Source organism: Lacerta agilis, chromosome 8 (assembly GCF_009819535.1).
Source record: "Lacerta agilis isolate rLacAgi1 chromosome 8, rLacAgi1.pri, whole genome shotgun sequence".
In the NCBI taxonomy this organism is placed as follows: domain Eukaryota; kingdom Metazoa; phylum Chordata; class Lepidosauria; order Squamata; family Lacertidae; genus Lacerta; species Lacerta agilis.
Genome location: NC_046319.1, coordinates 54937484 through 54951872, shown reverse-complemented (window position 1 = coordinate 54951872; position 14389 = coordinate 54937484). Strand labels below are relative to the sequence as shown.

Sequence of the window (14389 nt, the reverse complement as noted above, 5' to 3'; positions counted from 1 at the left end):
AGTATGCACTCCTTTATTAAAAACCCTCAGCAATGCAGGGCAACGCAGATGGAACAAAGCTGCTATTGCTAGGATGGGCATTTTCCTACAAGACCACTTCAGACACAGAGGAAGCAGCACTTTCTCCCTCAGAAGGCCATCCTCAGAGCACCCACCTTCCAGAGCTCAATTTGCAGCATGGGGCAAATGTACCCAATAGGGCAGAGACGAAACCTTTATTTATAATCTTTCAGTTTTATGTACTATAACCCAGCAAAGATTCCACTTCATGGATGATTTGTTTTTGTTTTTAAAAGGCAACAAAAAGCTCTCTTCCCCCACACGCAACAGAAAAATTAAACAAGACATGGAGTGTCAGACATTATTCTGTCTTCCAATAAGGGAGTTAAATGGCCAGCAACTTTCTGCCATCAGGGCACACTACTCAATCAAATAGATCTTTTTTAGGTTCAAGTCTTTTGTGTTTGTGGATTCTTAAAGCAATATTATGTGATTGAGTATATTTTTATTTTTAACACATAACATTAAATAGACATATCTAGTATGAGGGGCATGAGGGGGAAGATACAATTTCAGGATTAAGTTCCCTTTGTTTGGGTTATAGTGTGTCAGACTAGGATCAGATAGATAGGTTCCCCACTCGGCCATGAAGTTTAGAGAGCGACATAGGCTTGGTCACTACTCTTGGAGTCTATTCACTTCATGTAACAACTGATACAACGCTACTAAAAATCCCACTGGTGATCACAAATGGGGTGCAGCTGCCCATGAATGCTGGAGTGAGACTTGAAATAGCAGGTGCTTTGCAGGAAAAAGGCCCGATGCTGCATCTCCCAACCGAAGGATTGGGGGTGGGGAGATGACCGAGCAGGGAACAAAACCGCAACTGAAGCCCTGAAGTACCACAAACCAAAATAGCCCAAATGGATGACTAATCTGAGATTAGGTAAGGATTATGTAACAAGAAGTTGTGCTGGTGAGGAGCTACACAGTCAAGTGAAAACAGGTTTAAAAACGGAAAAGCAAGGTCTGCAGTCTAAAACAACATCTGGCACAATTTCTACACAAAGAGAAGTTGCTGCCTTGTTTCTTCCGTGAATCCAGCCTCTTTTACTATTAAGAAAAACCCAGATCAGCTTACCTTGGATTCTGTCTCATTCGCAAACAGTTTCAGCAACGTTAAGAAGGAATAGACATGCACACAGCCTGGTGCAGACAGTGAAAATGAGCTAATTATGAGGTGTTCCGCAGCCCACGTAGGAGCCAGTCCCTAGACAGCTACTGCATTTTGTTATCAATTAACTGCTGAGGGACCTGTTGCCTGAGCCTTCCAAAATCCATTTTGCCATTTTAAGAGGCATGGAAAATGAAGTTTCCCTTCAAAGATCTGTGGAGGCTGTTCATGAGAAATCATTTGAAAGGACACAGCACATGAAATGCAGCTGAGATTGTGCAGCTGGGGGGGGGGGGGAGAAAACGTGCAAGTTATTTCTCCCCAAAGCTTGCAGCTGAGTAACTGCATGGGTTCAAGGCCACTACAGAAAATAGAGCTAGTGGAGTGGAACGACTCCTACAAAGAACTAAATAGATTATGACCAGAGTTGAGGCAGAGAAGGGGAATTCCCTGGAGAAAGACACAAATGTAATACAAGCCACATTCTCTGCAGTCGAGACACCAAAAGCAACCAGCTGCCCAAGCTGCTTCCCTCTACCACAACAAGATTCTGACCAGCAAGCCTATTATCCCCAAGAAATGAAGCCAACGTAAGGTAGGAAACCTACCTCAGTGAGTTTTCTATACTTTTCCTAGATTTGCATTCCCCAGCCTCTTCCATTTTACTTCTCCAGCCAAGTCATATGCATAATCAAAGTTTCTCCAAAAGCTGTCTGTAACCAGGAGCATTTTGCATGCTGGGCTCATTCTCCATTGGCAGAGCTCCCCTCAATGAAGCCGGACATTCCCAGCCTACGGGTAAGCCCTTCCTAATGCTTTTACCCTCTGTAAGGAGAACGTTTGTGCTTTGGCTCCTCTCCTCTTTCTGGCATTGTCCTTTTCTCCACCCCCTGTTGCATTTTACTGTTCCCTTTCTGTATCTTTCTCAGAAACCACACACACTAATTATTAACAGCCACTTATGCTTCTGTCCCAACAGTTACAGAAAATCTGTGAGCCTTCTACCATTATTTTTGAAAGGTAACAAAATAAATGACTGATATAAACAAAATCTAACTGGAGACTAAAATTCTTCTGAAAAGTAAAGCAACACAATGAACAGCCAAGTGGAGTTTGGTTCTGCTGGATGTGCCAATAAACAGATCCCAGAAATTATTCAGAATGCTGTTCTTCTTGTTAACAGTCCAAGTTTAAATAACCAACTGGAAAAGCACAGAATTAGTACCCTTTCCTAACTTTCACTAGCGAAAATCTTCATCCATCTTTCTCTGCAATTTAGCTCTCTACTGCATCGTTCTTAGACATATCCTGAGCAGTGAGTTAAGATCAGTAACTTTTCATTAGAGACAAAGTTCTTGCAATATTAAGACTTTTAAAAATAACAATGAATTTATGAGCCCGAAGATGACACCCCTCTCCTAAACAACAAGCCCCAACCACGAAGAGTTTTTGCTGTAGAATTGCTTGTTCCGTATAATTTCTAACAAGGTAAAGAGACTGAAAAATATCATTATTTGCAATTAGCTAACCAAAGCTAGGCAAATACAAATCTAATCACTAGGACATTAAAAGAGACACAATAGAAAACCAAATGTAAAATCTTAGGCACAGACTTCACTATGATTGTTGAAGCACAGGGAAAGATACACTCCCGCTCTGTTCTGCTCCCTCTACAATTTTAGGCATTCCTCAAAGTCAGAATAATTCCAGAAGCAACCCAGTTGCTCAGAACGTTTGACAATAGCCAACTTCAAAAACAACAACTCAAAAGGGACTAGTACAACCAAAACACAGAGAACACTGGGTTAAAAAGCTACCCATTTCATGGCCGAGCAAGCGCTATTTGGATGGTAAGGTTATAAAAATAGAACTGGTTGGCAGACAAAGGAAGTAACTTAAGATGGTAGAATAAATTGGAAGCTAGCAAAAGCTTTCCGCAGGAGAATTCCCATTTGTGCAGGGCTCCCTTCAGGTACAAAAAAAGAACACAACACCATTAGAAGCAACCAATGGCACTTACCTGAGCCTGCGTTTTCTTGATCGAGAAACAGACCGGGATCGGGACCGAGATTTGAGAAAGACCGGGACCGGGATCGAGAACCAGATCTTGAACGAGAGGAACGGGACCCCGATTTTGATTTATTTGTTTTTGACATTTTTTTCTCACTCCTTTCACTTAATTCTGTCAACATAGAAGGGAAGATAGAAACAACAGCAAATGAATCATTTTCCAGCTTCTCTCCTTGGCTGTTTGAAGATGTCAAAGAATAGCAAATTCTTTTTGCAAAGCAAAGAACTTATATTCAACAGCCTTTGCAAGTTAGCTCTAAAAAGAACACCAGAAAACTTGAGAAGTCTCTGCACTAGTTTAGACACTCTTTTTATTCCGTAACAATTCCAATCCTGCTTTTGCTTTAAATCTACTAATCACAAAGCCTATACATGTCCAGGTTCCTGCAAATATTCCTTTATGTGGTGAGAATGGAGTCCTAACTGTCGCCAGCTAACATAGCTGCCTCTCTCCCGCACTTAAGACAAAAGAACACTTACATACTATCTCCCAGGGATGAGGTGCCGACTCTTTGAAAAGCCCTGCTGCTGGTAAACCAAGTTATACACTTGTTACAATCAAGCAGCCACTAGGGACTCTTGTTGCAGCCAAAATAAATCAGGAGCCCTTCCAAATATTTCAAGGGTTCAAATGTTGGTGATGGAAAATAAGTTTCTCTATAGCACTCAACAGCTTTGAATAATTAATTAATAATTTTAACAGGAAGAAATGTAGCAAATTATCTCAAACAAAATCCCACAATTTTAGAAATAAGCAGGGGCAAATCAACCATCAGGCATGATGCAGTTGTAACTAAGCAGAGAATGATTAGGTGGTTTCTCAATGACAATTTTGTGTGTGTCCAGTTTTACACCCAGGGAAAAACCCAGCAGGTGACAGAAAAACACACTATTTTAAAGAGAAAACATTAAATACCAATACAATGAGAAGCAACTTTATTCAATGCCACCCAAAATATCATAATTCAAAATAGAAAAAAAGCATTTATTTTATCTTTTTGATTGGTTTTATAAAGTACTACAGACATAAAACACTTGCAGAAACCCCATAAAAAGCCACTTACTATGAATCTGTTTATTTCTGCAAACGTTTTCCATAAATCATATTTGGATTTTTTGTTTTCAAAATTGGTAACTTTAACATAATCCACAAAACAGCTCTTGGTACAAGACTTGTTTCCCCCTCAACCCAGCACAGTTCTAATTCAGGGTAGCAATAAAATGAGTGAGTGCTCTCTTACATACCCAAGCCATTTTTGAAATGTAACGGGTAAAGTGGCATACCTCAAGTAATCCTGAGTGAGGACCTGAAATCCTCCCTCTACTTCTGCCAGGACTGTTCAGTAGACCTAACTCTATAAGCTAACACCTGGCCTGGCCCATCACTTTCACTGTACAAAGAGCAAACTGAAGCTCAAGTTCTGTTCAGCAAAGTATGTTTTGACTTCATTCATCAGTCACCCCTTAACTGGGAATACTTTTGCTTCTTAGAAACTAGGGACAAATTCAGATGTTTTTTCTGCCACACACTCTCCTATACACATTCCAAGCAATTAAATAGAGTGAAGCAACAACACAATTGAGTTCCAGACAGTGTGGTCTCAAGGGTTAACACTTCACCCTCCTCCCACCCCAGCACAAGTGCTCCTATTTCAGAGTCAGCTGTGTTCTGAGCATTCAAGAAGTCCTAGATTAGATTTTAAAGATTTCAGCCTTTGCTGACATGTACCCAGCAGAATATAAATGTGGGGAGAGATAAAAAAAGAGATGACAATCAGAACAGGCTCCAGTGCGTGCCACTGAAATATGTGCTCTTTGGAGCCTGTTCATTCATTCTCTCATTCATACATACACACACACAGAGAGAGAGAGAGAAAGAGAGAGAGAGAGGAGAAGAAGAAGAAGAAGAAGAAGAAGAAGAAGAAGAAGGAGGAGGAGGAGGAGGAGGAGGAGGAGGAGTAGTAGTTTCGTTCTTACTTGAAATGTGCCAGAAAAATCTACAACTTTTACAGATGCATACCTCTCATGCATGATGCTATTTAGATTTGTACATATAAATCAGGAAAAGGGAACATTTGCAGCCTTCCAAATGTTATTGGACTTCAACTCAAAACAGTCTCAGGCATCATTGGTAAATGACTGCATTCCAGCAACATCTGAAGGGCCACATGTCCGCCCGCCCCCTCGGATAAAAACAGGGGTGTAGTGGTAAAATTTTAAAGTCCAGGTATACCCCGGAGACATTGCACATATCATTCCAGACCATCACAAGAAAGTAAATATTGCAATTAAGCAAGTCACACCATTTTTTTGTTTTCAAGTGCATATAAAAGTTATGTTTACACAACTGGTGGCCAAACTCGGCCCTCCAGCTGTTTTGGGACTACATTCCCCATCATCCCTGAACACTTGTCCTGTTAGCTAGGGATGATGAGAGTTGTAGTTCCAAAACACCTGGAGGGCCAAGTTTGGCCACCACTGGTTTACACTATACTGTAGTCTATTAAGCCAGGCCCCCCAGGCTGCTGGGGTGGAAGGGGAAAAACCTGGTTCCAGCCCTAGCCAGCTCCACTCCTGTGGTCAGAAGAGGGACAGTGGCAGCAGGAGACTTTCTTCCCCTGGAAATGAACAGGCTGCCTGCAGTTGCACCCGTGTCCTCCTAAGGAGCAATATCTGCAAAGTGCAATAAAGCGAGGTATGCCTGCACAAGCACACATAATGACAGCCCTCACTGCTATCAGCCCCCCACAAGGAGAATTCAATAATGCAGCCACAACGAAGAACAACAGAACACAGCATAATACCTAATTTATTAAGATTATATAGGAAATCATGAGCATGGTAATTCCTAAACATATGGAGTTTTCCTAAATGTTTGGCTGTCAAATAACTGCTGCATTTCTACAAATTCTGGCCCACAGCTCTCTACTTTAAAAAAAAAAAATTCTTTTTTTTTCAGAATTGTACAAAACAGTAAAATAAACCTGAAGAATCTCTTAAATGTAATGCATATCTCATTCTTTGCCAAAAAAGGAATGAACATTTTAAATGGAAATAGGACCTTTAAAACAATTTTCAGAGGGGTGTGACTCTACCAGCAGTAATAGGAACTTTTAAAAAACAAGGCCCTAAATATAGTTGAGCACGTATAATGAATCTACACAATGTAAAAAATAAATAAGTAAAAAAATCAGAATTGGAAGAACATAAAATGGTTTAGTCCAATGCTGATGCAAGATATCCACTACTACAGAATCCCTGACAGCTGGCCATTCAGCCTCTACCTAAAAACTTCTAAGGATGCAGCCCTATGATGCAACCCATTTGCTGATTTGCAATGGACTGAGTCCATAACAAGAATTAGTGTTACACGGTATTTAAGATAGAAGTTGTATCCAACATTAGTTGGATCACTGAAATTAATGGCCATGACTAACTCAGGTCCATTAAATTCAATGGGTCTACTTGGAGTATGACTAATGCTGGATACAATCCACTGGCTTTTTTGGCATGTTTTTAAAAATTGTGTTCTACCCTGCAAGGTCAGAAAGTAGTCTATAAATATTTTAAATAAATTTGCACAAAGGTTATGCAACATACACACTCAAGCTCTGTGGGCAACCTACCTCACTTGGAATAGACTGCCTTGTCACAACTTGATGGTTGCCTGGCACTGTCTCCTTCCACTTGAAATCAAAAAATTCTGCAAAATAAAAGTAATTGTTAATATTGCAAATGCTCACAGGAGAACATCCACAATAACCATTCTACCTTGAAGAAAGGTGTAAAGGCAGCGCTACTCTAATTAAGCCCTCCTCAAATCTGTTACTCTAGCACAAACCACTTTGTTTTCTCAAGTAATTGTGTCCATGTATAAACCTACCAAGCTTGAACACACCTCAGTAGTAATCTCACAACTCTCCACTCCCTGCAAGGAGAGAGAACCAGCAAAATTTACAAAGGCTATAATTGTGAAAACATTCAGTTAGTTGTCTACTGGTCGGTCTCCTAGTATCATCATATGACTTTCTGACAAACAAACAAACCTGAGGGCAAAGACTGTGAATGTTTTTATTAATCTGCAAGCTGCTTGGGAGCCCTTCTGGGTGAAGGGCAGGGAAAAAGTCAGCTTGCGTTGTCAGCCTCACAAGCAAGCCCTAGATATAGGTTATCATGTTCCTGCTATGTCCTCATGGCTTTAAAAAGTTTTTCAAAAAGTAACACAAAAATTTTTATGCTGTCTGGGGTGGCTTTATAGCTTACACAGATAATGAGACATAAGGTAGTACCATTTAAATTATTTTAATATATTTTAATTATTATTATTATTTCTTTCCTCCCACCTTCCTATGAACTCCTGTCAATCAAAATAACTATTTCTTTGTGGTCAACAATCCAAGCAATATGTTGCTATGCATCATTTTGTGTGTGTTAAAATTGTGGTGGTTTTGGTATATACACTATGACATAACTTTGTTAGTGTGCTTGGAGAAGTTCTCTGGGTGTTCACTGTTGTGTTTTATTTTTTATTTTCATCTTGTGTAATTGTTGCATGCCATATGTAATTAAAAGTAAATAATGTTTTGAGAGGCATTTAACTTAAAAAAAGGAAAGGTAGAAAGAAAGTATAAAACAAATATGTCAACAGTTGCCATCTGTACCCATATCCTGCATAAGGTCCACCAAGCCTTAGCACAGGGTGAGGAACAATGCCAATTTAGGCTTGGCATGGTCACAATTTGAACTGCAAACAGTGTCCACCTGCCCCACACCTGACATCATTTGTGTGGTCAGGTGTGTAGAAGGTAGAGACATGGCAGGATTGGGTGCATGAGTGAGATCCCCATGTGGAACTCAACTACAGTGGTACCTCTGGTTACGAAGTTAATTCGTTCCGGAGGTCCATTCTTAACCTGAAACCGTTCTTAAACCTGAGGTACTACTTTAGCTAATGGGGCCTCCCACTGCCGCCACACGATTTCTTTTCTCATCCTGGGGCAAAGTTCTTAACCCAAGGTACTACTTCCGGGTTAGCGGAGTCTGTAACCCAAAGTGTTTGTAACACAAGGTACCACTGTATGCAGCTGGTGTCTGCAGAAAGCAGCTTTGTGCTCCAGGCTTTGCCAAGCAAAGGGCTGGCAAAGCCCATTTCACTTTGGTTCCCAAGTGCCTGACAACCAGTTATGCAAGGGACTTTTGAGAGGTGAGCAGGACAATCTACGGTACCTATCAAAGTTGGCCTTTGGGGGTGGGAACAGATTCTGACCTGCTGGGCCAGAAAGATTTCCCACCCATGCCTTCGATGAGCCACTGCTCTCGTTCCTCTTCCTGCTGCCCACACATTGATTGCAGAAGCTGGAGTCTCTGTCTGCAACTGCTGTGCTCAACAATCATATACGCCAAGACAAATAAAGCTTTAACTGCCACATAAATCTGTCAGCAGAAATTTCCAGGGGGAGGTAAGCTGTCCTAGTTTGTTGCAGCAAAAACAATAAAGAGCCTTGTGTCACCTTAGAAGACAACCACAATTTCATGAACTAGTCTTTAAGTTGCCACAACTCATTGGTTTGAATCTTTAGACAAATCCCTCCAACCCATCCTACACTGTTCAGGAGGGCCCCCCAACCCTCCAACAAGGCATTTTCGGGGGTGGGACCACTGCAGAGATGAGATAGGAATAGGAAACTTTCTGTCCATGCACTTCCTGAAGTTAACTAATCTTAGGGTTTGCTGTTATGCTGATAACAGAAGTAAGTTTAACAAATGCTGGTTTTTTTCATTTGCTGTTGCTTTAGCTTGGCTGAAATTGGCTCTTAAATGCTTATGATTAACCAAGAATGGGAGCTGAAGAACAGAATTTCTGCAGAGAAGCATTGGTCTTAACAATGAAGGGTGGAAAACTGTAACTGTCTCAAATGCTAAAAAATCTGTGCTGCAGACTGTTACACTTGTTTTCTGGAGTTGGGAAGAAAATGTGAATGCAAGACACCTTTCATGGATGAAACCTAACAATACTTACGATCCAACAACCTTATTTTTATTATGAAACAAAGAGATAACTACCATACCTTCATGAACTACCAATAGACAGGGTTTTGTTGTTGTTTTGTTTTGTTTGCTAACTAGAGAGGCTTAACTTCTGCTTGGGAGTACAATGCAATCAGAACAAAGCAGATTGGAGAAAGTGTGCCCCAGTTATAAAGGACCAGAACTGCCTTGCCTGCTAGGCAACCCCTGTTGCCTGCAATCAATTCACAAGAGGAAGACCATAGCGTGGCATACACCAAGAACAGGTGCTTAGCAGAAAGGTGCTGGCAAACCAAATGCAGGCAGCAACTGTTTTAAGCACATCCAATATGTGTGTGACTGCATACTCGCTCGTCAAAAGGGGTAGAACAGGGCGGTGGCAGAACAGGCTTACACAGGCCCTGTCAATGTGTGTGGGTGGTGGTGGTCCTGGAACGTTACCCGCATGCAAATTGGTCATTCATTGCCTGTAGCTGTATATGATGTACATGGGCAAGCCAAGTGCAGGGTCACCTCTCTATATGTACCATGAGAACACAATCTCAACTCCAAAAATGGCAGTAACTCTCGGCAAGGCATACTGTATATACTTGAGTATAAGCCTAGTTTTTCAGCACATTTTTTGTGCTGAAAAAGCTGCCCTCGGCTTATACTCGAGTGAGGCGGGTGGTGGGGGGCGGCGAGAAAGAAGCCCTTTCTCTCCGCTCGTGCCACCACCCGCTCTCCCCAGTCAACCATTCCTTAAGAAGCGTACAAGAATGGCGGTTCTTTACTCTCCCCAGGCAGCTTGTTCCATTCCTGAACTGCTCGCATAAATGCAAACTTGGCAAAGGAGGAAGAGGAAGGAGCAGCCCAAAGGGCTGCTTTTGGGCTGCTCGTTCCTCCTCCTCCTCCACAGCGGCAAAGGTGAACCGGCTTATACTTGAGTCAATAAGCTTTCCCAGGTTTTTGTAGGAAAATTAGGTGCCTCGGTTTATATTCGGGTCGGCTTATACTCGGGTATATACGGTAATTAAATGCAGTGCTTTTTGTAAAACAAAATTTAGGAGTACTCTCATTCCGTCTGAGACTTAGGAAACACCGTGACAGGAAATGAGGCCACCATCGGGAGTAGCAACGGAACTGACAATTCACTGTGCTAGAGAAGAAACTAAAAATGTTAAAAACTTTAGTTTCTTCTCCCGCTAGATTCACAAAATGTTTAGGGGTGTACCCTGCGTACTCCTAGAAAAAAGGCACCGATTAAATGAAAACACATTGAAAAATTATATACTGATTAGAAAAATATGATTCCCTGTTTTAACTATGTTCCATGATTCAAAATAAGCCATAAGAAATATCACGTGTTGGAAACAAAAGCCGTTTTTGCACATACAACCGTACTGTGACCCTCAAATCATCTTAATTCCCGAGCCAGATACTCATTTTCCACTGTTAATCAGGTGCAATCCACAAGTTCCACTTCTTCGCAAAAAGCTGCTCTGTGCATAGAAAGATTTTTACACCAGGTTCTTTTTGTCTGCAAATCAAATCACTTGCATGCTGTAGTGTAAAGTTATCAATAACACAGATATAAAAGGATATGTTGCTTTGTATTTTACACTTCTGAAGTGTTTGGGGAGGGAAACCTGGGACTCTGCCATTGGAAGTTGTTTGCTTTGCTTTCCTACTGCCACAACTGCAAACCTAAGGCAAGTAAGGCTTCAATTTTTATGCTATTTTTTAAGCTGGAGAGGAAAACATACCTTTTGTTCAACACAACAAAGCCCAGAAGTCCCTCACCAGCAGGTGTGGCAGTAAAGTGAGCACTCCTCAATGTAGTCAATCCTATCAATCCACCTGCAATTTTTTAAAAACAAGAAGTCACCACCTGTTCCATCTCAATCTCAAAGCACTGAGGGCACAGTATGCAATCTCAAAGGATGTTTTAATTGTATTGCACCTAAAAACGGACCATTTATTATCTTCACACCTTGCCATAATTAAGCAGCAATCAACCCTTAGCCACTAGCTTTGGGCTATATGCTATGGCCTCTCCCCAGGAGAGGCATGTTACCTTTGAAGTGTGTCCTAACCAGATAGGAGTCTGCTGTATTTCTCTCTCTTTCTTTTGCATAATATTTTATTAAAGCATTTTCATAATACAATAAGAGAAAAGAACTAATTTAAATGAAAAAGAAAAAGAAAGAGGAAAGAAAACCTAGAGTTCTCTCTCAAAGGTAGCTCTTAACCTTTGCCTGACGCAGAAAGTGGTGGACCCTCCCAGCTCTCACACGGAAGCTTTCCTTTCTTTTCCAAGTCCCTCACCTATCACCTTCATGTGTGTGCAATCCTAGGCCCCAACAATGGCCCAGAGCAGAGGACACCAAGGAAAACAAATGGGGGGGGGGAGAGAAAAAAGACGTTTAAAAGTAAAGAACAGAAGAAAAAGGAAAACTAAATAAATAAAATGGACTTCTGCTTTTCTGTCCTCAGTTACATAAAAGAAATTATTCAAAATATTTACTGTAGGATGACATGCAACTGTTCTACTTTGTGCTAAGCAATATTTCTCCAATTTTTAGACACAAATGTCTCAAATTCATTCATTTTCCTTTCCACACAAAAAATCCAAAAGGGGTTCTCTAATTATTATTAATAAATGTCAATGATTCTGTTTTCTCTAATCAAACATATCAGCTTTGCCTCCAACTTCAACAAACATTCCTCTGTTTTAAACAATAAATCTTTTCATTTTTGTGCACACAAGAATCTCTTCGCTCTGATGCATCCATAATTATTTTCATATTATGTATTCATTTGCACCTAGTTCGGTATCTTACAATCCAATTTCCTGTTGCATTTGCCATGATTTCCCATCCTTTAAAAAAATCCTTCCATTTAAGCTTCTTCCATTCTTTTCCCAAGAAAAGCATCAGATGAGTCTGCTCTATTTCTCAATGAATTCTAAATACCTATTCAGAACAAGCCTCTTTTATTAAGGATAAGGAAAGGTGGAACATGTGGATTTGTTAAATTTTGTATGTGACTCAGCACACATATATTCAAATAACAACTCTGCTGTATTATTATAAGTTTCAATTTATGGGCCAGAGCAATTTCTTCTGCTTTGAGTAACCACTCTTTTTTAGTGTCCTTGCAGATGTTCACAAGGGATGAAATAGAAATCATTAATATCATAATTTCAGTCTCTGGGCTGCTATATATAATCAGTGATTTTATTTGTATGCTGCTTTTCCATGGTAAACTCTGCTCAAAGTAGTTCACAACACCAAAAAGGGTTATATAATAAAATATAAGATTTCAAGATAATCAATGAGCAATTACGAAACAAAATTTAAATAAAGTGGACCCTCGGGTAACGTAAACTTCGGCCCACCACCCTAATATTCTTAAGAGGGTCTCTTCTCCAGTCTTCAGAGAGTAGCTGAAAGTAGGCAGAAAAAGGTCCTCCTTTCCTTCCACTCTGCAGTTTTAATCTGAATTCTTAGGCACAGTACTGCGCTCAGAGCTCAGAAACTGCTCACGCTAATGAAATTCCTTGTCACAAAATGTGCCTAGCACAAGGGGAGTTTTGAACACTGTGCAGAAGTACTACAGAGAGGGAAACACCTCCGCAGAAATGAAAAAAGCAGCAGAGAGAGAACTCAGTGCTTCTAGAAGCCACAATACTGCAATATCTTTTTCATCTGAATGTATGAACTGAAGCATGTGAAGTTTTTATGCACATGAACAAATTAAACTATCAAATCTCTTATTTGGATTATATAGCAGAAACACATCTTTCATTTTAGCCTAAGGGCAATTTCTTCTCCAGGAGAGACAAGCACACACACTGCTCTTTTGAGGTTCTAACCTTATAAGGAGAGCAGGACATACGCTCAGATACACATCATTTATTTATTTTAATTTATATCTTGCCCTTCCTTCCAAAGTAGTCCAGAATCACATCATGCTTTAAGGACAGGTGTAATGTCAAGGGTTTCAAACCAGGGTGTCCAGCACCTTACTGTGCAACCAGCATTCTTAGTTCTTAGGTAGCCAGAAAGTGAAGGCCTATGCCAGTGGTGTCCAAACTTTTTTCAAAGAGGGCCAGATTTGATGAAGTGAAGGGCCATGAGGGCCGACCAAAGTTGTTGACCTTTTTTAAGATTGAAGTTGTTGATTTTAGGATTTTACCGCAGGAAATAGACTGCCACAGGTACCGGATTTAACCAACCAGCGGGCCAGATTAAGCCCACGAAACAGACTTTGGACATGCCTGGCCTATGGGAAAAGGGTTTTGTAGGCGGCAGTTACAACTGCAGCTGACTTTCCAAGCCTATCAGGACACACAAGGCCTTATGAAGCAATTACAGGCAAGGCATCTGATCAGCCTGAGGAACCTGCCTTGAGTGTTAAGACTGGATGCCTTGAGTGTTAAGATTGGATTGCTACCACAACCTGCTTTTGACACTGCACCTGGCCCCTTCAACCTATTGCTGTCTTGGAACTCAGCCTTCTGCTTGGATCTACCTCCTACTGCTAACCCTTTGATCCTCATCTGTTTGATCCACTGCCTGACTCCCAGCCTGCCAGTGACCTCATCTATTATTTTTCTGATTTTTACCCACCTGCACCTGAATTGGATCCCAGCTACAGCTCCTCTCAGAGGTAAACCAAGGCCTAACAATACCATATGTGCTACTTTTGGCAAGCTGTACTTACAAAAGAAAGAACAGACTTGCTCAAATCCCAGAAACAGGAGTGAGCCAAAACAGGATTCAATATTACTGTACAGTACTTAGAATCTTGCTATAGATTTAATCCTTCCACCTCAATTTGGTGAAGAGAGATTAATCTTGCCAAGTAGATAACTTACTGTCAACATCTCATCTGCTTTCATTTTATGGGATACAGACTTCAGAATTTTCAGACCAGATGTATTTTTAAGGCCTGCTCTTCCAACACCAGATTAGAAGTAACCCATTTTGGTTCATTTTAATTTAACAATAAATAAGCATAGGTCCAAGCATGGACTAATGAGGTGGCTGACTTTGCCTATGTCACTGTTTCTCCCTTGTAAATATTTTGAACACTTTGCTTAGCAAAATAAAATATTGCAATTAAATTCAAACA

At 40.7% G+C, this 14389-nt stretch overlaps 1 protein-coding gene across 1 annotated transcript in view; it reads right to left on the bottom strand.

Moving 5' to 3' along the window:
• Window positions 1-14389, bottom strand: part of THRAP3 (thyroid hormone receptor associated protein 3) — a 40402-nt gene that overhangs the window by 19484 nt on the left and 6529 nt on the right. The window contains 4 exon segments of the mRNA XM_033158687.1: window positions 3195-3249; window positions 3252-3356; window positions 6871-6947; window positions 11017-11110. Coding sequence (XP_033014578.1) covers window positions 3195-3249; window positions 3252-3330 — 134 coding nt within the window. The 5' untranslated portion in view covers window positions 3331-3356; window positions 6871-6947; window positions 11017-11110.